Source organism: Enhydra lutris, unplaced genomic scaffold, assembly GCF_002288905.1.
Source record: "Enhydra lutris kenyoni isolate GAN:26980312 unplaced genomic scaffold, ASM228890v2 scaffoldscaffold51, whole genome shotgun sequence".
Lineage (NCBI taxonomy): Eukaryota > Metazoa > Chordata > Mammalia > Carnivora > Mustelidae > Enhydra > Enhydra lutris.
In genome coordinates, this window is record NW_019154135.1 from 5311052 (window position 1) to 5333087 (window position 22036).

The 22036-nt window shown below is 44.0% G+C and overlaps 1 protein-coding gene across 1 annotated transcript in view; it reads right to left on the bottom strand.

Moving 5' to 3' along the window:
- Positions 1 to 303: 303 nt before the first annotated feature.
- The window catches only part of LOC111157041 (LanC like 2), a 48339-nt gene continuing 26606 nt past the window's right edge, over positions 304 to 22036 (bottom strand). The window contains exons 3-9 of the mRNA XM_022518252.1: positions 21633 to 21840; positions 20621 to 20768; positions 19220 to 19366; positions 15496 to 15678; positions 7853 to 8029; positions 7486 to 7558; positions 304 to 2913 (exon numbers count right to left, since the gene is read on the bottom strand). Coding sequence (XP_022373960.1) covers positions 2810 to 2913; positions 7486 to 7558; positions 7853 to 8029; positions 15496 to 15678; positions 19220 to 19366; positions 20621 to 20768; positions 21633 to 21840 — 1040 coding nt within the window. The 3' untranslated portion in view covers positions 304 to 2809. The remainder of the gene's footprint in view (positions 2914 to 7485; positions 7559 to 7852; positions 8030 to 15495; positions 15679 to 19219; positions 19367 to 20620; positions 20769 to 21632; positions 21841 to 22036) is intronic.

Consider the following 22036-nt stretch of genomic DNA (forward strand, 5'->3'; position numbering starts at 1 on the left):
CAGGCATAACAGTGTCCGCCTCCAGCAGCGTTGTCATCATTTGTCACCATTAAGGACAGTGAGTGCAGTGAGATGCTCTTACCATCAGTGTCCAGCTTTCATGGAGCCTTGGGATAAAAAACAGAACGCATGTGTAGACACCGTCCGTTACTGTTCAGCTGAATTATTCAGTAAATTGTGATGTGGGCCATTGCCACATGTGCAAGTTGAAGAGTGAAATCTTCAGAACGGCGACCAATACTCCTAGCCAACCCCACTGTCACATGCGGACAGAGGTTGGAACAAATGAAGAGCCCACAAGTCGTCATCACAAAACTGTCTTTACTAACAAACCCAAAGAACCCCACACACGTATTGTGGCCATCAGCTTTTCTTTCAAATTTTAAAATGGTATTGTGCATACACATAGTTTTTAAATTTAGACACATCTTGGAGATCACAAACAAATCAAGAGATCACTGGGAGATGTTCTGAGATCTGAATTCAAACACTTAGAACCACTGAACTGGCTTCCGGAAGTCCTCTGTTCCTTGAAGTGGGTGCCCTTTCGAGTCTGCCTTCAGGGGCCGATCCGGGATCTGTCCCTTCGGCAGCAGCTATGTGACAGGTGCCAGGAAGGTGTCAACCCAGCTGACTAAAGAAGGAAAACCCATAAATAAAAGCTCCATTTATTCCATAAATATTTTGTCTTTCCCTCAGTACATCAGTCGGAAAGAAGCCTAACACCGACTTCTCATACGTGGGGAGATGCCAGGGGAAGTGAGTCACCCTTGCTGTTTCCGGTCTGGAGACATGCGCCCCGAATCAGGGCTTCCACGTGTTCCCCCTCGCTGAGGCAGGATGGGCTGCAGGTGTCTGGGGGCAACCCATGGGCGGTCCCACTGGCTTCCCCTGAAGAATTAAGTTTGGGCAAAGCTTTTAGCAGAAGCCTCGAGGCAGGCAACACCTCCTAAGCTCTCCTGTGTGGTTTGGAGGAGGCGGGTGGGGAGGGAGCGAGCAGGGCTGTTGGGCTCGGCCGTGTCATCAGGGGAGCTCTCCTGCCAAACTGTCTCCCTCATGGGTTCAGGACCGCAGAGCCTGACTAGGGATGGGGCGCTTGACTGCCTGAGAAGCACTGGGCGGGCCCGGGAAGTTGGTTACACTATAACCATGAGAATTTATACCCAGGGAAGCCATCAACCTAACTTGAGAGAGGATGGTCACGACTTAGAAACAATGTCTGCAATGAAGGGATCCATGAGGCTTCATTTAGAAAATGAAGGTCACAAGCTAGGAGGCCACAGCCCCGCAAATAAAGGGTCAACAACATCCTACGAACTGCATATGCCTGAAGATTTGTCTTCCACGTTGATATTCTTGCTCATTCTTTATGAAAGGAGAGGGAACCAGGGCTGATGAGTGATTAGACAGACCCTTACAGGCAAGGAGCAGACCAGCGGAGAAGCCTGTCTAGGCTTTTATGACCCATGCCTCAGCTCCCAAGAGGACAAGTACATGGAAAGTCCTAGGCCACTGGTATGGTGATGAGAAAACTCTTCTAAAAACTGAAATCTAAAAAGAAGTATTGAGAATATGCTAATCAAAATTAATGCCCATTTTTTTTTTTTTTTAGATAAAACAGGTCAGACAGATAATACCACAATTTTCTTGGTTAGATGTTTCCCATATGTATAAATGCAGACTAGTCCTTTTTCACTTAATACATTTCATCAAATGTGAGATTTCAATCACCCAAAAGTAGGCCAAAAAATGACTATATTCCTCCCAAATTTATACTGCAGTAACTTGCCAAATTTTGAAGTAAGCTTAATTGCAAGGACAAGGAAACAGATGAGTATCTGCTTATCACCATCTGGAACTGTATCCACTGAACTTAGAATAGGTTAATGATGTTGATAAAATTGAGGTGTCGTCTATTTTAATAATGTAAACCAAATCTAGAACGGCCAGTGCTTAGTCACTCCTACTTGATTTACATTATGCTCATGAAATTCCCTTGACTGTTTTCTGGGATCACGAAGTCCACTGCCCAGGGCACTGGCCGCTTTGGACGGGGTGGAAAGGAGCCTCTGGAACTCCACACCGGCGCCCGGAGCTTCTGCTGAGAACAGGGAGCCCCAGTAGAGCTGCCGTGCGTGCCCTCTGGCTTCTTAAAAACACTAAGGGTGAACACAGAACACATGGGGGGAGCATTCAGCTAGCTTGTGCAAAGGCTCAACCCCCACCCCCAACCATTCCAGCAATCCCCCCCCAATCTGTCCTGTTAATTTCAGTCTTCGGACCAGTCTCCCCTCATGCTTGTCTGAAAGGTACTCACAGAAAGTGCTGACAAAGTATCACTAGGATATCACCTCAGAGAAGCTTTCTGATCTGTAAGAGGGACACCACCTGACCATTCCTGCTTGTCAACACAGAAGACACCTCCCTTGAAATACTATGTACAGAGAAGTGGCTGCCACCGTCCTCTCGCACGTGGTTGGCTCTGGGCTCGCGGAAAGAGCAGGGCTTCCTGTCTGGAGCAACTTACACCTACACACAACACACACCAAGAAACATGCAAATGCTACAGAAGGCCGGATGTGAAGAATTCGTATTTTACACCGGGGAGGGGAACACTGTTACAAAACGCTGATGGGATGGTTTCTGTCATTCATGCTCTAACTTGAGGGTCTCTGCAACAAAGGGGGCCCGTGAAGGTGTTTGCTTCTCTCTCTCTCCTTTTCTTGCCTTCTTCAGGATTCATAGTTGGTTCTGTGGCAGGCACTAAGCAATCTGGCTTTTGGTCCAAACGGGTGTCTTAGTAGTCTCTCTACATCTTTGTGTTCCTCTGCGAAGGGGCAAGTTCAAATGCCGGAAACCGGGAGGTCTCTGGTGCCAGGATGTCGGAAAGGAAGTGAATCGCGCCGGCCATGCCTGCAACGTACAATGTGGGTCCCTTTATTAGACGCCATTAGGGAGTGTCTGAAACCAAGTGAACTTTAATCATTTCCTTTGCCAGGGGCTATGGGGATGATGGAAAAGGTTCTGAGGACTTGATCAATGACTTCATAAAAAAAAAAAAAACCAAAAAAAAAAAAAAAACCAAAAAAAACCAAATACAAAACAAACAAAGAAATCCTTACATTAGCACCCAGCAGATAACACCAGTTTTCTTCCTTTTTTTTTTTTTTTTTTTTTTAAATTGGGTTCTGGGCTTTAATCTCGTATCCTGAAACTTTAGGATGATCTCACAGAATGGCTTCCTACAAAGCGATGGTGCTGCTATGGTGTGATTTCAACTATAAAACTTCCTCTCTCAGAGCTTTATTCTTAGTCCAAACAAAAGGTTGCATTTTTTTTTTTAAATCTCCTTTAAGTTTTAGGAATGCCACTTTAATTTTTAAAACTTTAAATTTTAACATTAGCTTCAGGTGTACCACTGAGGGAGTCAATACTTCTATACATGACTCCACGCTCATCCTGGGTCCTCTTCATCCCCTTCCCCTGTCCAGCCCCCGCCCCGCCCACCTCCCCTCTGGTAACCTTCAGTTTCTTCTCTGTAGTTAAGAGTCTGTTTCTTGGTTTGTCTTTTTTTCCCTTTGTTTTGTGTCTTAAATTCCACATATGAGTGAAATCATACGGTATCTTTCTCTGACGGATTTGGTTTGCTTTGGGAAGTGGTACATTTGACCTTCTCCATCTATGGCAGTATGGCAAGATTTCATTTTTTTTTTTAATTCTATTTATTTATTTGACACACACAGAGCGAGATCAGAGGTAGGCATAGAGGCAGGCAGAGAAAGAGGGAGAAGTAGGCTCCCTGCTGAGCAGGGAGCCCAATGCAGGACTTGATCCCAGGACCCTGAGACCATGTCCTGAGCTGAAGGCAGAGGCTTAACTCACTGAGCCACCCAGGCGCCCCAATTTCCTTCTTTTTTTGTGGTTAAATATTCCATTATTCTCTCTCTCTCTCTCACACACACACACACACACAAATGCCACTTTAAAATGAACTTTGTTTTTAGGTGCCTGGGTGGCTCAGTGGGTTAAGCATCTGACTTCAGTTCAGGTCATAATCTCAGGGTCCTGGGATTGAACCCGGTGTCAAGCTCGGTGCTCATGGGAGAGTCTCCTTGTCTCTGCCCCTCCTCTTGCTCCTGCTCTCTCAAATAAACAAAATCTTAAAAAAAAAACAAAAAAAACGAACTTTGTTTTCATCAAAATCACTGCAAATCATTGTGGTCTGCACCAGGATCGGGTTTTAAATTGATCTACAGGAGGGTGGGCAAGGTAGTCTGCTAGCTGGCTGGCCCCAGCCTCTAAGCCTTATTAAACTATTAAACAGGGGCACCTGGGTGGCTCAGTGGGTTAAAGCCTCTGCCTTTGGCTCAGGTCATGATCGCAGAGTCCTGGGATCGAGCCCCACATTGGGCTCTCTGCTTAGTGGGGAGCCTGCTTCCCCTCTCTCTCTGCCTGCCTCTCTGCCTACTTGTGATCTCTATCAAATAAATAAAATCTTAAAAAAAAAAAAACTATTAAACAAACTGAACTTAAGTTTTAAAACTACCCCTGCCCAAATCTCTACTCCAAGGTTTCACTGGAGAATTCTACCAAACATTTAACACCAATTAATACATTATCTGTCCCAGAAAACAGAAGAGCAAAGGATAGTTCTCATTACCATTTATTAGGTCGGTATTACTTTGATACCAAAACAGACAAAGATAGTACAACAAAGGAAAACTCTAGGCCAAATTCCTCATGAATATAGACGCAAAAGTCCTCAGCAAAATATTAGCAAATACAACTCTTCAATCAGAACATTTCCTCCCTTACTGGATCTTTGTTTATAGCTTTCCTTTTGATTTAAAATTTATACGCAACAAAACACACAAGTCCTCAGCGGACTCCTCTGAGTTCCGACAAATGCATACACCCATGTAAACCAAACTCTTATCAAGATATATAGGGAACCCTTCCATCACCTGCCCCGGAAGTTCCAGTCTGTCCCTCTCTTGCCCTTGAGGCTGCCATCGCCAGCAGGGATTAGCTTGGCCTGTTTCAGAATGTCCTTTGAAAGGAATCCCACAGTGAAAGGAATCACACAGCCTATTCTGTGTGGCTTCTTTCCTCGATGACTTTGCAATTCCTTCATATTTTGTGTGTTTCTTTCGCTGTTTTCCTACATTTTGGTTGTTCTCACACTAAACCTTTAAGTTTTTGTTTGAAGAAAGGGTTCCAGTAGCCCAAGAAATCTGAAAATCTCTGACTTATTAGAACCCATTAGGAAAAGATGATGACCGTTGACACCCTAGAGTGTCAATGACCTTTGTTTTCTTGTTTGGTGGGGTGGGGCAGCAGACTCACCGAGTCGCAGCACCTGGGCCGGGGAAAGCTCCAGAAGGGGTTACAGGTGTCAGCGACCCTTTCGGCCTAGTCGCCTCCACAAAGGCACTAGAACTACTCTCCACCCACCCCGCAAGGATCTACTTCGAGCCGACTGCCGGCACCTGTGAGGCACCGGGAGCAGATGAGTCTAACTTCCCAGCCTTTGGGAAATGGTACATTTGACCTAGTCGGGCTTTGGAGCTGCCGTTAATAAACTTGAATGAACTCCACTGAGAGTTCGGCTATTAACTCTGTTAAAGCTGATGCAAAAATGCTGCATTTTTATGATGTAAAAGACTGAAATTTTTTTCTGAGAATTATTTTTTTCATTATGATGGCTTTGAATATTAAAAGAATATTATTCTGCATAAGACAATAGCAAGTGCTCTGTTTTCTGCTTATATTTCTAATATATGATTAAAAAATATAGGGCGCCTGGGTGGCTCAGTGGGTTGGGCTGCTGCCTTCAGCTCAGGTCATGATCTCAGGGTCCTGGGATCGAGTCCCGCATCGGGCTCTCTGCTCAGCAGGGAGCCTGCTTCCCTCTCTCTCTCTCTCTCTCTGCCTGCCTCTCCGTCTACTTGTGATCTCTCTCTGTCAAATAAATAAATAAAAAATCTTTAAAAAAAAAAAAAATATAACCAAGAGCAGAAACAGAATAGGGCCAACCACCACAGACAATTCAGACATCAGAAGGGAAACAGAGGGTCACTAGCTTTACACACATCAACCTGACACACACCAGCTTCACAGCACAGGTGACATAGAGCAACATCTCAGAAACACAAACTACTGAAACTTACCAGAAATGAAACTGATAACTTGATACCATTGACACTGTTGATAAATTGATAAACTATTAAACAAACTGAACTTATAGTTTTAAAACTATCCCCTGCCCAAATCTCTACTCTAAGGTTTCACTGGAGAATTCTACCAAACATTTAACACCAAGTAATATGTTATCTGTCCCAAAAAACAGAAGAGCAAAGGATACCGTTTATTGGGTGGGTATTACTTCAATACCAAAAGCAGACAAAGACAGTAAAACAAGGGAAAACTCTAGGCCAAATTCCTCATGAATACAGACGCAAAAGTCCTCAGCAAAATATTAGCAAATACACTTCAGCAATATGTAAGACCAAGTGAGGTTTACCTCAGAGATGCAAGGCTGGCTTAAAATTTGAAAATCAACCAATGTAATCCACAATGTTAATAAATTTAAAAGAAAAAAAAAACATTATGCCAACTGCTGCAGAAAAAAGCATTTGACAAAATTCAACACCATCTATTGTTTGGTTTTTAAAAAAATAGTCAATCATTTATTCCTTCTGAAGTTTACTTTGGAATTAGTATAAAATGAAGCCCTAAAGTAATTGAAAGTTATCAACAATTTATCCTAATACCATTTAGCCTTTGCCCTTTGATTTCTGTGGCTGGCATTACAAATTATCTAATTCTCTCTTTCTCTCCCTCTCTCTCATACATACACACACACACACACACACACACACACACACATAGAATACAAATACAAAAAATGTACGAGTCCTCTCTGTAGGGTTTCTATTTTGTTTTCCTCAATTATATTCTACACATGGTTCTTTGTAACAGACTTATTGTGTTTGTTCATTTCCTGTCTTTGCTTGTTTTTCAGAACTTTCTTCAGTACGCTATCATTCTTCCAATTACTAATACTTTCAAATTACTAAGATCAATTATTTATACTTGTTTATATACCTGAAATAATTAAACACATTTAAGTAACCAGTTTCCTGTGAATAGATCAGTATTATATACACACTGTTACAGACAATATGCAGAGGAGTAAACTTATTTCTTCTATTACTGAGCAGCAAACATTCTATCTTGTCTGCAGGTATTTTCCACCAAAGATTGAGAAATATCTGAAGGACACTCACGGGTACGTGAATTAGGTAAGGCAGAGAGACTCAATATAACTTTCAGCAATAAACTACATTGTTCACAGTTATTTCATGGCTGTGGAGTTAATACTCGAGTTAGGAGCCAATGTAATAGAGCCAGTGCAGAGAGAGGCAGAAGCACCAAACTCACTCACCCACATATTTAAACCTGTCATTTCCCACTCGCTCTTACCTTCAAAGAGAGAATAGGGCCGGTCGGGAATGCGGCACCCGTGTGCTCCATAGTCTAGACACCACTCGGCAAACTACGAGGAAACATATTTAAGAGCAGAGATTTCACTCGGTGAAAAGGCAGCAAGTAAGACACCGCGTGAATTCACCAAGAACTCCAGGAAGAAGATTCTCGGGCAACAGAGAGCGGTCAACATGGCCCAGCTTGGCCAGGCGTGCGGTGCGGGACGGGGGGTTGGGGTGGGAAGGAGAAACAGGGGAGACCACAGAGTTGCAAGAAACGGGCTAAGAGAAGGGGAGAAGCTGTATTTTTGGATTTTGTGCAGGCTCCGGAGTATTCAAAGGCTGTCTGAATAAAGGCTCCTTACTTTGCAAGCTCGGTAGAGGTACTTTTTATCCTGCGTGAGATGGTACAGGGACAGGAACGAGTAGCCATTGCCAGCGGTCCCGTGGCAGATCCCGTAGCCCTTCCGAAGCAAACCTCGCTGCCAGATGACGTCACTGCACTCCATGGCGTCCTTCAAGTACTTCTCCTCCTTAAAGACCTGGGCCATGAAAAGGCAAAGCGGTGTTAAAAAGATGTTTCTAGTTTCCCGTTCTGCTTAGTCGACGACACATTAGGAAACCTGACACGGCTCTGGGGGTAGAGCAAACGCCATCAGCAGCACCACGTACTGAGCCTCACAGTCTTAATCCAGCCAAGGTCTCCTCCCCTCGTCCTCCTGGTTCATGGCTTTGCAGAAGTAAAATGAGTGGTTTGTACGGAGACAAATGAGCTCAGCGAGGACAAAAGCCCGGCGGGAGGGAGCTGTTTGTGCCTCCTCCAATTCCCTGTTACATTTTCTTCTCTTTCTCCCCACATTTCATTTATTTTGTTTCTCTAGTCCTGCCCTCAGAACTTGTCGTCCGCATCTCCCCCAGCTTGGCTCAGTCCATGCATGCATAAATGAATTAGAGGCAAAAGCGTCATCAGAGACGCTCTCCTTGTGGGGAGCAAACAGGATTCATCTACCTGTGACTGATTAGCAGCGACCTCAAAAAAAACGAGATGAACGATGTGAATCCGTGTCTGCAGAGGGTCGAAGGGGAAGGAGAGAGACATTTGCATTTTACTCACTTTCCTCATGTGGGATCTATTCACCAGGGTCAGAAGTAAGACTCCGACTCCTGAGAGCAGCTTAGGGGTGAGCTCTGGGGTCACACTGCCCTCCGTCGGAATCTCAGCTCTGTCACCTTTTTAAACTGTGTGGCTCGGCCCTGGACAAGTCGCTCAACCTCTTATGTCTCAGTTTTCCCAGCTATGAAAGGATATAAGGTCTTCATCTCAGTGGCCTGTTGTGAGTATTAATGACACCAAATCAACCAAATGGGGGAAAAGAAAAGTCTTTTCAATAAACAATGTAGGGACATTCAGACATCCTGATGCTTAAAAAACAAAAAGACTCTCTTCTTCTGTCACATATACAAACCTAATATGTGAAATATACATGTAATATATAAAACTTAAGATAGCTCATAGTTCCAAATCTCAATCCGTGCAGGCAGGGAAGAATGCTATCTGTATAACCTGGGGCTAAGTAAAATCGGTGACCATTAAAGAAGTGAAAACTGGGGCGCCTGGGTGGCTGAGTGGGTTAAAGCCGCTGCCTTCGGCTCAGGTCATGATCCCAGAGTCCTGGGATCAAGCCCTGCATCGGGCTCTCTGCTTGGCGGGGAGCCTGCTTCCCTCTCTCTCTGCCTGCCTCTCTGCCTAACTGTGATCTCTGTCAAATAAATAAATAAAATCTTTAAAAAAAAAAAAAAAAAAGCGAAAACTCACTGAAGTGGGGTCAGGAGGTTAGAAGGAAAACCTGCCACTCTACTCAATTCCAGGAAGACTTGTCAATTACAGACCCCAACAGAAGAGGAAACAGGAAAGAGGAAAGAATCATCAATTTTAGGCCCCAACAGGAGATCACTGCGTCTCCTACAAGAAATTGACTAGCCCTGCAACTCAGCCAATGAGAAACCGCCATGACCCTGAACTCCTGCTTTTGTCCAGTGGACTTACATTCGAAACAACCTCTCCCCCATTCCTCCTCCTTCTCCATAAAATAATGTTCATTTCCTTTGTTTGTTGGACTTGCCTATGGTTCTGTTATAGCTTGCATATCCCAAAATGTAATTCTCCACTATTCTTGAATAGGCCCATTTTGCTGGTAAAATAATTGACTGTTTAATTTTTTAAGTTAACAATTTCTTAGACAAGATACAGAAAGAAATTACCATAAAAAACCTGAAAACTCATAGACTTTATCAGAATTAAAAACTCTATTCATCAAAAGATACCACAAACATTATGATCAGGCAACTACAAAATTATTTCTAAAACATCTGTCTGACAAGGACTTGTAACCAGAGCGTATGAAGAATCCTTACAACTCAATAACAAAAGAAAGAATAAAACAACGTGGATAAAAGGAATGAACAGACATTCAACAAAGGAAGATATGTAAATGAGCCAGGAACACGGGCAAAATTGCTATCCATTAAAAACTACAATGCGGGGGGCGCCTGGGTGGCTCAGTGGGTTAAACCGCTGCCTTCAGCTCAGGTCATGATCTCAGGGTCCTGGGATCGAGCCCCACATCGGGCTCTCTGCTTGACAGGGAGCCTGCTTCCCTCTCTCTGTCTCTGCCTGCCTCTCTGTCTACTTATGATCTCTCTCTGTCAAATAAATAAATAAAATCTAAAAAAAAAAAAAAAAAAAACCTACAATGCGGGCACCTGGGTGGCTCAGTTGGTTAAGCGACTGCCTTCAGCTCAGGTCATGATCCCAGGGTAAAGCCCAGCTCAGTGGGAAGCCTGCTTCTCCCTCTCCCACTCTCCTGCTTGTGTTCCCTCTCTCTCTGTCCCTCTCTCTCCGTCAAATAAATAAATAAAATCTTTAAAAAAAAAAACTACAATGAAATATCTGCCCGAATGTAAATAAAAAGCCTTTTAATACCAGGTGTTGCCAGATATGTGAACTCTCTTACGTTGTCGATGGAACGTAAAAGGAACGAGATTCTTTGTGAAAAGGTCTGGCAGTTTCTTACAGTTACTCTGATTCAACTCCTAGGTGTTGGCCCCAAAGGAATGAAGATGCGCATCTACAAAAAGACCCGTACAAGAATGTTCATGGCAGCTTATGCGTAAAAGAGTAAAAAACTAGAAACAACTGGAAAACAAATGGATGAAGTGTGGTAGATTTATGTAAGTGATGCTTACACTTAGGAAGGTCTCCCAATCTTGAGGAAGAAGGAAAGAAAGTGCAATTTGAAGGGATCTCTACAGCTCATTCTGACGGGCACCCCAAGATAGTCCATGTTTCACATAATCAACTTGCAAATGAGCTTCTGGAGCACTGTTTACATGAAAGCATGTTTGATGTATGCTTAGCAGCCGGCCATCAGAGAGCATTTCTAATACGGCTCTGATGTGGGGTTTCCAGCAGAGGGACGTAGGTAGGAGTGGGGAAGGCGGGATGGTTTCATACTTCACAGAATCAAGAGTATATTAATCTCACTGTGGTATGACTTACATGGTTTTCCTGGGCAGCATATTCGTAAATAGCTTTCCAAGTACAATTTTCATTGGACCAATGTGAGCATTTGTAGATAGTGGCTGAATCCACACAAATGCTAACACCGGAGGGCCCATCTGTGTAGTTAGAAGGTAGAATTTGTTACCATCGCCTATAATCTACTGTCAGATAATCAAGAACTGCTCAGCAAAAGAGCTTCCAGCTATAGGATCCAGAAATGTAATCTGCTAGAAAATCATCTGCAATTCCTGTAATTCCTAATATAGCATAGAATATTATTAAAACCCTGACATTTTTCAAGGATCATCTAGAATACTACATAATTTCAAATTAACAATATGTGTTCATACAAAGTAGAGGACACCCAACTACACACATGATTAGCAATTCTGAGAAGAGAAAACAAATTAAGTGAAACTAGATTCAGTTTATAGTTTTATCTGTGGAGGATATTAGTATTTTTTTCAAATACTTGAAAACCATATGCTTCCATAAGCGTTCTTGAAGAACTTACGGGTTCACATGCCAGCAAGAGAAAATAGTGAAAACTTATATAAAATGTAAGCACTTCCTAATTCTGAGACCGCTTCAGCGAATGCAGATGCTCTGAATCTGAGTTAACAATAACACGAGAGAAAAGGGAGCCTCGAGCTGACTTTCTTCCTCGCCTTCCTCGTGTTTGAGAGTCTTGATGGAAATGGACAAAATCAAGTTTTAGTGACCGAGTATGGGATCTTCGTGTCTTTGCTCTACGCTTAAGAGAAGAGAGAACTTTCTGTTTCAGAGTAAGCAAGGCAGGACCAGACATTCAAATGATAGTCTGAGCCGAAGCCAGACAGGAAGCAGGGGCTCTGGGACATCTGTGGCGTTGCTCCCTGTGTGACCAGCAATGCTAGAAGCAGACGGCAGGGACAGGCAACAGCACCAGGAGAAATGGGCCTCCTCAGGATGATGGCCCCGCTGGATGTCGGGGCTCCTGATGACCTGCTTACCACTGGCTCGGGTGGGGACGGGGGAGACCCCCAGAAGCAAAAGGTTCCACTTTTTATCAAAGTCATACATCTGTTTTGAATATCAAAGAATCCTTGTTTGTTCACAATACACTCATTAGGGTTGAACAATTCTAAAATTGTAGACTTATCTCTGTGTCACCGAAGTTGCAACAGTCTCTCTAAAGCTTTAAAAAAGGGAGGCAACGATTTGAACAGAATTTTATTTTAATTTAAAGACTGAGGTCGTGTTAAGATGAATCATTAAGTTCTTATTTCCAAAGAGTATATTTCACTGCGCTTTTTTTTAACATAACTTTCTGAGTTATTTTCTTAAATGCTCACACCTGACTTTTATATTTGAATATTTTACGTATTACTGTTGTAGGAGGACTAAAAAAATTCAGAAAAATTAGCCAATATCATGAACAATTCCCACAATTTTTCTAAATTATTATGGTTAGGCACAAAGGGAAAATAAAATTGATTTGGGGACTAGTTCTTTTGTTATTTCTAGGTAGAAATATGAATTCTGCTTCACTGATTCTATCTATTAAAACTAAAGAGTTTAGGGGCGCCTGGGTGGCTCAGTGGGTTAAGCCTCTGCCTTCGGCTCAGGTCATGGTCTCAGAGTCCTGGGATCTAGCCCCACATCGGGCTCTCTGCTCAGTGGGGAGCCTGCTTCCTCCTCTCTCTCTCTCTGCCTGCCTCTCTGACTGCTTGTGATCTGTCAAATAAATAAATAAAAATCTTAAAAAAAAAAAAGAGTTTATGCCAAAACACTAATCAATTATTATGGTTACTATTATATACCTTGATATATGAACAACAACCTCCAACATCAAATATTACAAATAAAGATGCATTAAAAAGATAAAATTACAGAAGAAGTACTGCTTACAATGCAATTACAAAATGGGCAGAGGACCTGACTAGACATTTTTGCCAAGAAGACATGCAGATGGCCAACAGACAATGAAAAGATATTCAATGTCACTAATCAACAGGGAAGTACAAATCAAAATCATAATGAGGTATCATCTCACACTGTCGGAATGGCTAAAATCAAAAAGACACGAAATCACAAGTGTTAGAGAAGATAGGGAGAAAAAGAAACCCTGGTGCACTATTGATGGCAATGTAAATTGGTTCGGCCACTGTGGAAAACACTATGGAGGTCCCTCAAAAATTTAAAACTAGACATAACATATGATCCATTAATTCTACTACTGGGTATTTGACCAAAGAGAACAAAAACACTAATTCAAAAAGATTATGCCCCTCTGTTTACTGCAGTATTATTTATAATAGCTAAGATATGGAAGCAACCTGGATGTACACTGATAGACAAATGGATAAGATGTGTGTGTGTGTGTGTGTGTGTGTGTGTGTGTGTGTGTGTGCATGTGTCTATTACTCAGCCATAAAAAAGGAGGAGATCATGCCATTTGGTACAACATGGATGGACCAAGAGGGTATGATGTTAAGTGAAATAAATCAGACTGAGAAAGGCAAATACCACGAGATTTCACTCACGTGGAATCTAAAAAAGAAAAGTGAATAAACAAACAAAAAGCAGACTCATACCTGTAAATACAGAGAACAAACTTGTGGTTGTGCGGGGGATCGGCAAAATGGGTGAAGGGGAGTGGGAGCTAACAGGCTTCCAATGGAATACGTGCGTCACGCGAATAAAAGGCGCAGCACAGGGAACAGAGTCAATGACACTGTAGCAGCAGTGTGACAGACGGCAGCTACACGTGTGGTGAGCAGAGCATAATGTAGAAAATTGTGACATCACTGTGTTGTACGAAGTAATACAACTCTGTGTGTCAACTACATTCAAAGAAAAAAAAATTAAGATTTTATTTATTTATTTTAGAGAGAGAGTCTGAGGGGGAGTGGGGCAGAGGGCAAGGGGGAAGCAGACTCGCCGCTGAGCAGGGAGCCTGATGTGGGGCTGGATCCCAGGACTTCGGGATCATGACCTGAGCCAAAGGCTGATGCTTAACTGTTGACTGAGCCACCCAGGCGCTCTCAAATAAGAAATTTAAAAAATAAAATAAAATGTGGTACAGTCTCCTAAAAAACTTGCCTGAAACATTTTTTTCTTTAAATGTGAATTATTTTTCCAAGAAATGCTAAAGAACTTAAAAATATTGTAGGATACAGTAAGCTGTTTGTAATTTCAACTTTTTTCTTTTTTTAAAGATTTTATTTATTTATTTGACAGAGAGAGATCACAAGTAGATGGAAAGGCAGGCAGAGAGAGAGAGAGAGAGAGAGAGAGAGAGAGGGAAGCAGGCTCCCCGCTGAGCAGAGAGCCCGATGCGGGACTCGATCCCAGGACTCTGAGATCATGACCTGAGCCGAAGGCAGCGGCCCAACCCACTGAGCCACCCAGGTGCCCCTGTAATTTCAACTTCTATGTAATAAAATACTATGAAGACACACTTAAAGACAACTAAAAAAAAAAAAAAAGGCAGCATTGTTTGCTTTCAACTTACAAGGTTAATTCTTAGTCCAGGAGAGAAATCAAATGTATTCCTAATATTGTGCCCAAATACTATCTTGAGACTACCAGAATTAATCAGTAAAGGTACTGCCTATTTTTTTGTAATACCCCATATGTGTAAAACTTTGAACATCACACTCCTCCCTAATGAATAATTTCATAGCAATTTTAAGGTCCAATTTAAAGGGCCCCAAATAAGCATCATCGTCCAGGAATGAAGTTTATTCAAGCAAGAAAATAAAATGATGTGAAGTCCAACAAAAAAGAATTTGGTTATAATAGTGCCGACTGCCTTCTTGGATATTCGCACGCAGAATGGAAATCCTTACTCTGCGGCCACCCAGGCTTTCTTTCACACATGAACATAATCCCTGTTAAAACACACACGCATTGGGGCGCCTGGGTGGCTCAGTGGGTTAAAGCCTCTGCCTTCCGCTCAGGTCATGATCCCAGGGTCCTAGGATCGAGCCCCACATCGGGCTCTCTGCTCAGCAGGGAGCCTGCTTCTCCCTCTCTCTGCCTGCCTCTCTGCCTACTTGTGATCTCTGTCAAATAAATAAATAAAATCTTTAAAAAAAAAAAAAAAAACAACACACACACATATGCACTGGGGAGGGTATGTGCTATGGTGAGTGCTGTGAAGTGTGTAAACCTGGCGATTCACAGACCTGTACCCCTGGGGCTAATAATACATTATATGTTTATAAAAAAATCAAAAAATTAAAACACACACACACAAAAAAACACACACACATGCACTCACAGCTCCAACTGCTGGGGCAAGATAAAGTGAAATAGGGAGACTTAATTTTGTAAAAACATCAGTTCTGAAGGGTTTTTCGTTTGCAATCAAATGTGCTGGCCAAAACCAGACTGAAAGCCTGGCGGAGGAAAGCGGATCTCCAAACATCCAATGCGTGTGACACGAACGGCGACACTGACCTTGTAGGCCTGCATGAGCATGTGGATGACCCCGGGGGCGCCGTGGCACCAGTGGACCAAGCGATCTGTTTCGTTGCTCAGCGATGATGGGTAGTTCCCAGAGCGGAATCTTTTGTGGCGCACATAATCGATACTAGGTTTCACCATTTCTGTCAGGGTTTCTTGGTCCACTTTTGCTGCTGGCTTTAAACAGAGGAAAACAAAACATTTATTTTTCCTTACTTTTTTTTTTAAGCCTTTGTACTGTAGCTAATATAGCAAAGCCTCAAGGCCTCAATTACCTGGAATACCGAGAAGCATAAAAAGCTCAAATTAATTCAATTATCTGGTTATTTAAGACTTGGGGGGGACCTTTCTTTAGCTCAATTTGTCTTGATGTCGAAGCCGAAGTCTGAAGGCCGTCCGCTGGAGAAGTCTCTCTTGCGCAGGGCACGCCTTTGACTGACTGAATGAGGCCCACCCACATTATGGAAACGGCTTTACTAAAAGTGCAAGTATCTGTGGGAGTGCTGGCAATTATGACTCCATCTCCAGCCCCCCATCTTGTTCCTGTTCGCTCGGTGACCTCTCCTGCGGCTACGTGCTCCAGGCCCCTGGGAGACTGACACACGTACCTTAGAAATGGCGGCCAAGGCAGGGACTGGGGGAGGCTTGTTTTGGCCTCTCATGAATCTGTCTGAGGTAACACAGTCTTACCCTTTCCTGATGCACAGACGGGGGCCCCAAGATCTCCGTAAAGGGTAGCTGTCAGTTAGGTGCCTGCAAGCCCTTTGAGGGGTGTGCGAACCTTCTGACCTCACTACAGTGCCCTCTGCACGTCCCCTCCGTCTACAAAATCTATGGTCTAAGGTCTGCTCTTCCTGGAGAATAACTAGGCAGCTGCTGTGGACCATCCTCTGCTGCCCCCCCCAACCCCGGTCAGAAAGTCACCCTGAATAAAACTAGGCAGCTGCTGTGGACCGTCCTCTGCTGCCCCCCCCCCCCCGTCAGAAAGTCACCCTGAATAAAACTCTGTAGACTTTGTGGAGTGGCCTGCTTCGTTTTCTGGTCTCCAAGTGTCTTCTCAGTAAGGGGATACTTTACTGTCCCTCCCCACCTTCCAACGCCGTTTAAATGTAAATCTCACCCAAAATGTCCTCACAGAAACATCCAGAAAAATGTCTGACCAGCTACCTGGGCATTGTGGCCCAGCCAAATTAGTAGAGACTAAGAACCATCTCAGCCAGCTAACATTTCTAACGGGGACTCTGAAACTCCTACATCGGGCAACCTTTCATCTGAGCCGTTCCTCCAATAACAAAATGCAACAACAACAACAGCCCAACTTCAATCCCCGTGGGGGCAGGGAGGGCTGCCCAGAACCCGGTGGACACGCAGGCCTGCCCCTGTGTTCGGTTCTATGCTTCACTTCAACTGTCTCACACTGGCCTTTCTGAAGCTGCAGGATCTTGTTCAGTTGCTCCAGACCCTTCCATCTCCAGCAGGAGTCAGGGAAGGAACAGTCGGTTTGTGGGGCCATCTCGCTGATGGAGATCCAGTGGCGCCGCGTGAATATTTTCAAAGCTGCCCTCCTGCACCCACACCTCCCCCGTACGCACAGGCATTCGGCTCCGCCTCCCGCAGCAAAGGCACTTCCAGTCCCCGGGGCCTGGGCGCTGCTGCGCAGACGCGCTGGCTTCCGGGGCATCTTCCACTGACCCCACTTGTGATCCGCCTCTGTCCCGTCTGGTCCCCCGCCGCTCTTTCCTCTACTCTCAGTCTACGTACGTGTACTCTGGGGCTCCAGAGTGTCTCCTAGTCTCATCAAGGAAGTTGGGTTTCTGGGTTTGTTTTTTTTTTTTTTTTTTTTTGTCTGTTTTGAGATCGTTTTCAAGAGGAGAAATGTCTTTATTCTGCCATCCTGAAAGCGAGTTTAAGTCACATTTTCAAAGTTTTCATGCGGTCTTCTGAGAGCCTTCCCAATGAAACCACACGGCAGAACCTACAGCACCGCGCAGTCCCCCCGCTGCTCCGCGGAGTGGCGTTAAGTGCACCGCTGGGTGGACAGGTGCGACCTGGCTCTGGCTCAGAAGCTGGTGTAGCACACGGCGGCCTGTGATTGCTACAAGAAAACTGACATCGATTTCTATACAGAATCCTGCCTAAAGTGTATTCTCACGTTCTTCACTTTAAAGCAGATAAAGGGGACAACTTTGTGACTTGCGTTTCTCTCAAGGAAGCCCCTGATATCTAACAAAATTAACCTAAACATCTACATCTAAACTTTAAGGTTATGTCTTATTGGTGTGGTTTTCATAGGGCATCATTTAAAAAGAAAGTTTCATGGGCGCCTGGGTGGCTCAGTGGGTTAAACCTCTGCCTTCGGCTCAGGTCATGATCTCAGGTCATGATCTCAGGGTCCTCAGATCAAGCCCCGCATCGGGCTCTTTGCTCAGCATGGAGCCTGCTTCCCTCTCTCTCTCTGCCTGTCTCTCTGACTACTTGTGATCTCTGTCTCTCAAATAAATAAAATAAAATCTTAAAAAAAAAAAGTTTCAAAGGCCAGTGTTAACACATTTTCTGCGGAAACAGAAAATATACACAAACTACCGGTGTTCCAAACTAATAGTGCTATTTTTAAATGAGCTCTGGAAACCTAGTTACTTGAAAACGTGTCTGCACCATAAAGAAAATTCATAAACTGGGATATGTACGTTTTGCTTCCTACAACAATAAACAAAGAGAACTAATTACCAGAAAAGGGGGTTTTCGTCCCATGTAGACCTGGATTTCCTTTAGTGGTAGAGTAGGTTTAAAAAAAAGGAATTTGAAGTAAAAAATTTCTCGCTTTTAGTTAAAAAGTTTTAATCCAAATGCTAATCCATGTTCCTTGACTTACTAGCTGTGTGATTTTGAGCAATAATGAACTACTCTGTTATGGGTGTGGTAAAGAAAGGCTTAATTAAAAAAAAGAAAAAGAAGAAAAGGCTGTGTACAGAGCAGGGAGGGGAACCAGAGGCCCGGAGGCTGAAGCAGGGTGAAGCGGTGTGCGGGGGGTTCTCCTCCTGCCTGACGCAGCGGTGACCGCTCCAGACGGCAGGCACGACTGAGAGACGAGATCATAACCACGACAAACCAGTTACAGGTTTAGAACACAGCTGGTAGCAAGTTGGGGTGTATGAACATGAAAAAGTCTCTGCCTCCATCGGGATCCTGGAGACCCTTTCTGCTCCCTAAGGGTCCCCCTCTGTTCAGAGTCACTACTGCAGTGCGCAGAAGGACGCGGACAGAGGAGGAATGTGGGCAACAGACTCGACTCAGCACAAAACCGCGTGGAGAAGGTGCTCTCGGCACCTCGCTGCCTGGGGGCCACAAAGCAGAGCTTAGGTTTCCATGATTCAAGGGAGGATCCTTCTTTTCTACCAGCCTGCTTGACTTACACTAAAATTTCCGTCCCCATTTACTCTTCGGCTAAATAGTTCTTTTCTTTTCTTTTTTTTTTTTTTTTTTAAGATTTATTTATTTGAGAAACAGATAGCGAGAAGACAGCATGGGTTGGTGGTGGGGGCGGGGGGTAGCAGGCTCCTCGCTGAGCAGGGAGCCCGATGTGGGGCTCGATCCCAGGACCCCGGGATCATGACCTGAGCTGAAGCCTGACACCCAACCGACTGAGCTACCAGGCTCCCCACGGCCAGATATTTTATACCGTGGCCCCTGACTAGTATTTCCGAGTGCTCTCACCTACCTGCATTAACATGTAGTAGATCCCGGTCATGCCGTGGGCCGCCCCCACGTACTGCTTCCGGTGCCACTGATACAGCAGCGGGCAGCGCTCAGCCTTCCTTTCTTCCCTTGACAGAGTCTTGCCGGAGTCAATGATAGCACTGACCACCTAGGAGACAAGGCGACAGCGTTAGTCTAGAAAACTTACATGGATCCTGCTTTTCATCTCCTCGACACTAACAACTCTCTATTGATCACTTAATCTACAAATCCACAAGCGGTCAGCAGCCACGACTGTTACCTTTAGTTCATAATAAATACGGGCAGAGAGATTTCAGAAGACAATCTCAGGACAGAAAAAGAAATGAGGAAGTCAAACCACGAGACTGAAAGTTCTTGGGATGAACAGTTTACTAGAATCTAGCAAAACTTCCTATAAAAACTCTTACTTAGTTGCCTCGTAACTGCAATGTTTCCTCAAAGGACTGGCACTACGTCTTCTATGAAAGGCTGGAGGGATTAGCCTTATTTATGGAAAGGCTAATGAAATGAGGTCTCTTGTGGCCTGCAGAGTTTAGTTAAATCAAAAGAAGAGCCTGTCTGTAGTGACTATGTAGCAAAGGCACAAAATGTTCCTTCCTCTCCTTTCTCCCTTCATACTTTCGGTAACAGTGCTCCAGGTTCTAGCTGGGTGTCTGGCCTACACAGACACAGTCCTTTGACTATTTCTGGAAGTAGGAAGTGAGCAGAAGTGTAGCAGACAACTTCTGGATCGTGGCCTTAAAAAAGAAGCTTCTTATCTTCTACTTCCTCCCCTGCCTTGAGCCGAGGGGTGCTTGATTAGCTTTGGGCAGGCAGGCAAGGGCATGGCCCTAGGATATGGTAGGATACAAGAGAAGAACCCGGATCCGGAGCCATATTTGCCGGGACTGCCTACCAGTTTGGATGCATTAGGAAAGAGAAATAAACATCCTGTCTTTCTGAAGCTGCTGCTGTTTGGTTCTTTTTTTTTTTTTTTTTAAAGATTTTATTTATTTATTTGACAGAGAGAGAGAGATCACAAGTAGGCAGAGAGGCAGGCAGAAAGAGGGAAACAGGCTCCCCGCTGAGCAGAGAGCCCGCTGCGGGGCTCGATCCCAGGACCCTGAGATCATGACCTGAGCTGAAGGCAGCGGCTTAACCCACTGAGCCACCCAGGCGCCCTGCTGTTTGGTGCTAGTAAAGACAGGTGAATTAACAGGCCCAAGAGGAGGACAGATTTAAAAAAAAAAATTCCGAGAAAGGAGAATAAAGGAGCTACATATTGCTTTTATGAGATGCCTTAAGAAATGATTCCTACCTAGAAGCAGCGTCCAGCCCCTCATGGTAGGTTGGGACGGTAGAGAGGACGGGGCGCCCACGGTTGACGCCAACCCCACAGTACCTCTTTAATAGCTGACTCACACACGGTGCCTGGACCGATCTCCGTGTTCAGGTAGAGTAAGGCGTACAGGTACCCTGCCCGTCCGTAGAGCAGCTCGTCGGGGAGGTCTGAATCCCGGCACACGATGGTCCTCTGAAGCTGCAAAAGTCTACCCGCCGAGAACATTCCGTTTTCCCGGGGAAGGGTGGAAACACCTCTTCCGGAAACTGTTAGGAACCCTATCGCTGCAGAAGGTTCCTGTTATTTATTTTTCATTTAAAACTGATTTTAAGGAATGCAAACAAATGGAACCCAAACAACAAAAACTTCTCCACTACACTCATCTCCCTCTCAGATATCAGTAATGATAACACACCTTTCCGTTCAAAGCATCTACCTTGATACTAGCCTAAGCCATGTGAGAGATGATATTCAATTTTGAAATCAGGATTAGAAGAAGGTGATTTAAAATTTAAGAGAAAATAGTACTAAATAAATAAATAAAAGGAAAAAAAAAAAGAAAATAGTACTAAAATGTAGTCAATGCTTGGGAATTAGCTTGACTCAGTCTATCATTCAACAAACATCAACAGATACTCCACCAGGCACCAGGGGAGCAGGGCCTGACTTCTATCTCTTCAAAAACAGAATATGAAGAGGCAATAAAAGGTTTTCACTGACTGTTCTAAAACAACTGAACCTAAAAATAACTTAGTTATGATAGTAGATCTAAGGCACATAAGCTAATTTTTGTGCAATGAAGACAACCAAAAATTATTTATGAAAAGGATCAAAGTAACACGAAGAAACATGTTTATTTCTCCCAAAATTAAGGCAGATGCAAGCTTGATAGAAAGGAGGCACGTGATCTTATCATCACGCTCAAGGTTAATATGCAAACCTCTTTACTTCTTGGAAAGACCTGCTGGCAACAGCAGATGAATTAAAAAAGAATTTTCTTTTTGAATGTCTTCCTACAGGAAGACCTTGATCTGAGAAGTTAGAGTAAATACTTCCAGTTTTAAAGACTCACTTTGTGATGCATTCCTGGGACTCGCAATCACTTTTGAGTTTATGATACACCACAGCTCCTACAGCAAGGGGTCCAGCATCCCCACAGAGGAAAGTGACCCTGCGGCCATTCAGGTTCCGAAGGGTTCTCTTTACGTAGTCCAGGGATCGGAGCAGGTAGGTCTGGTCACAGGTGACCCGGTACAACTGCAGGTACAAAAGGGCTATGCCTGGAAAATTCCCCCGGCCCCAAAGAAAAGCATTATTACCTTCCAGACATTATTTTGTGATCACCTGAAAAACTTACACAAACCCTCTGTTTCTGAAGGAGCATCAGCAAACTAATTACATCTGGTACATCTTTTAAAAACAGAAAGAAAAAACCTCTCAGGGTAGAAAAACCTAAACCGAGTTTAAATCCCTTCT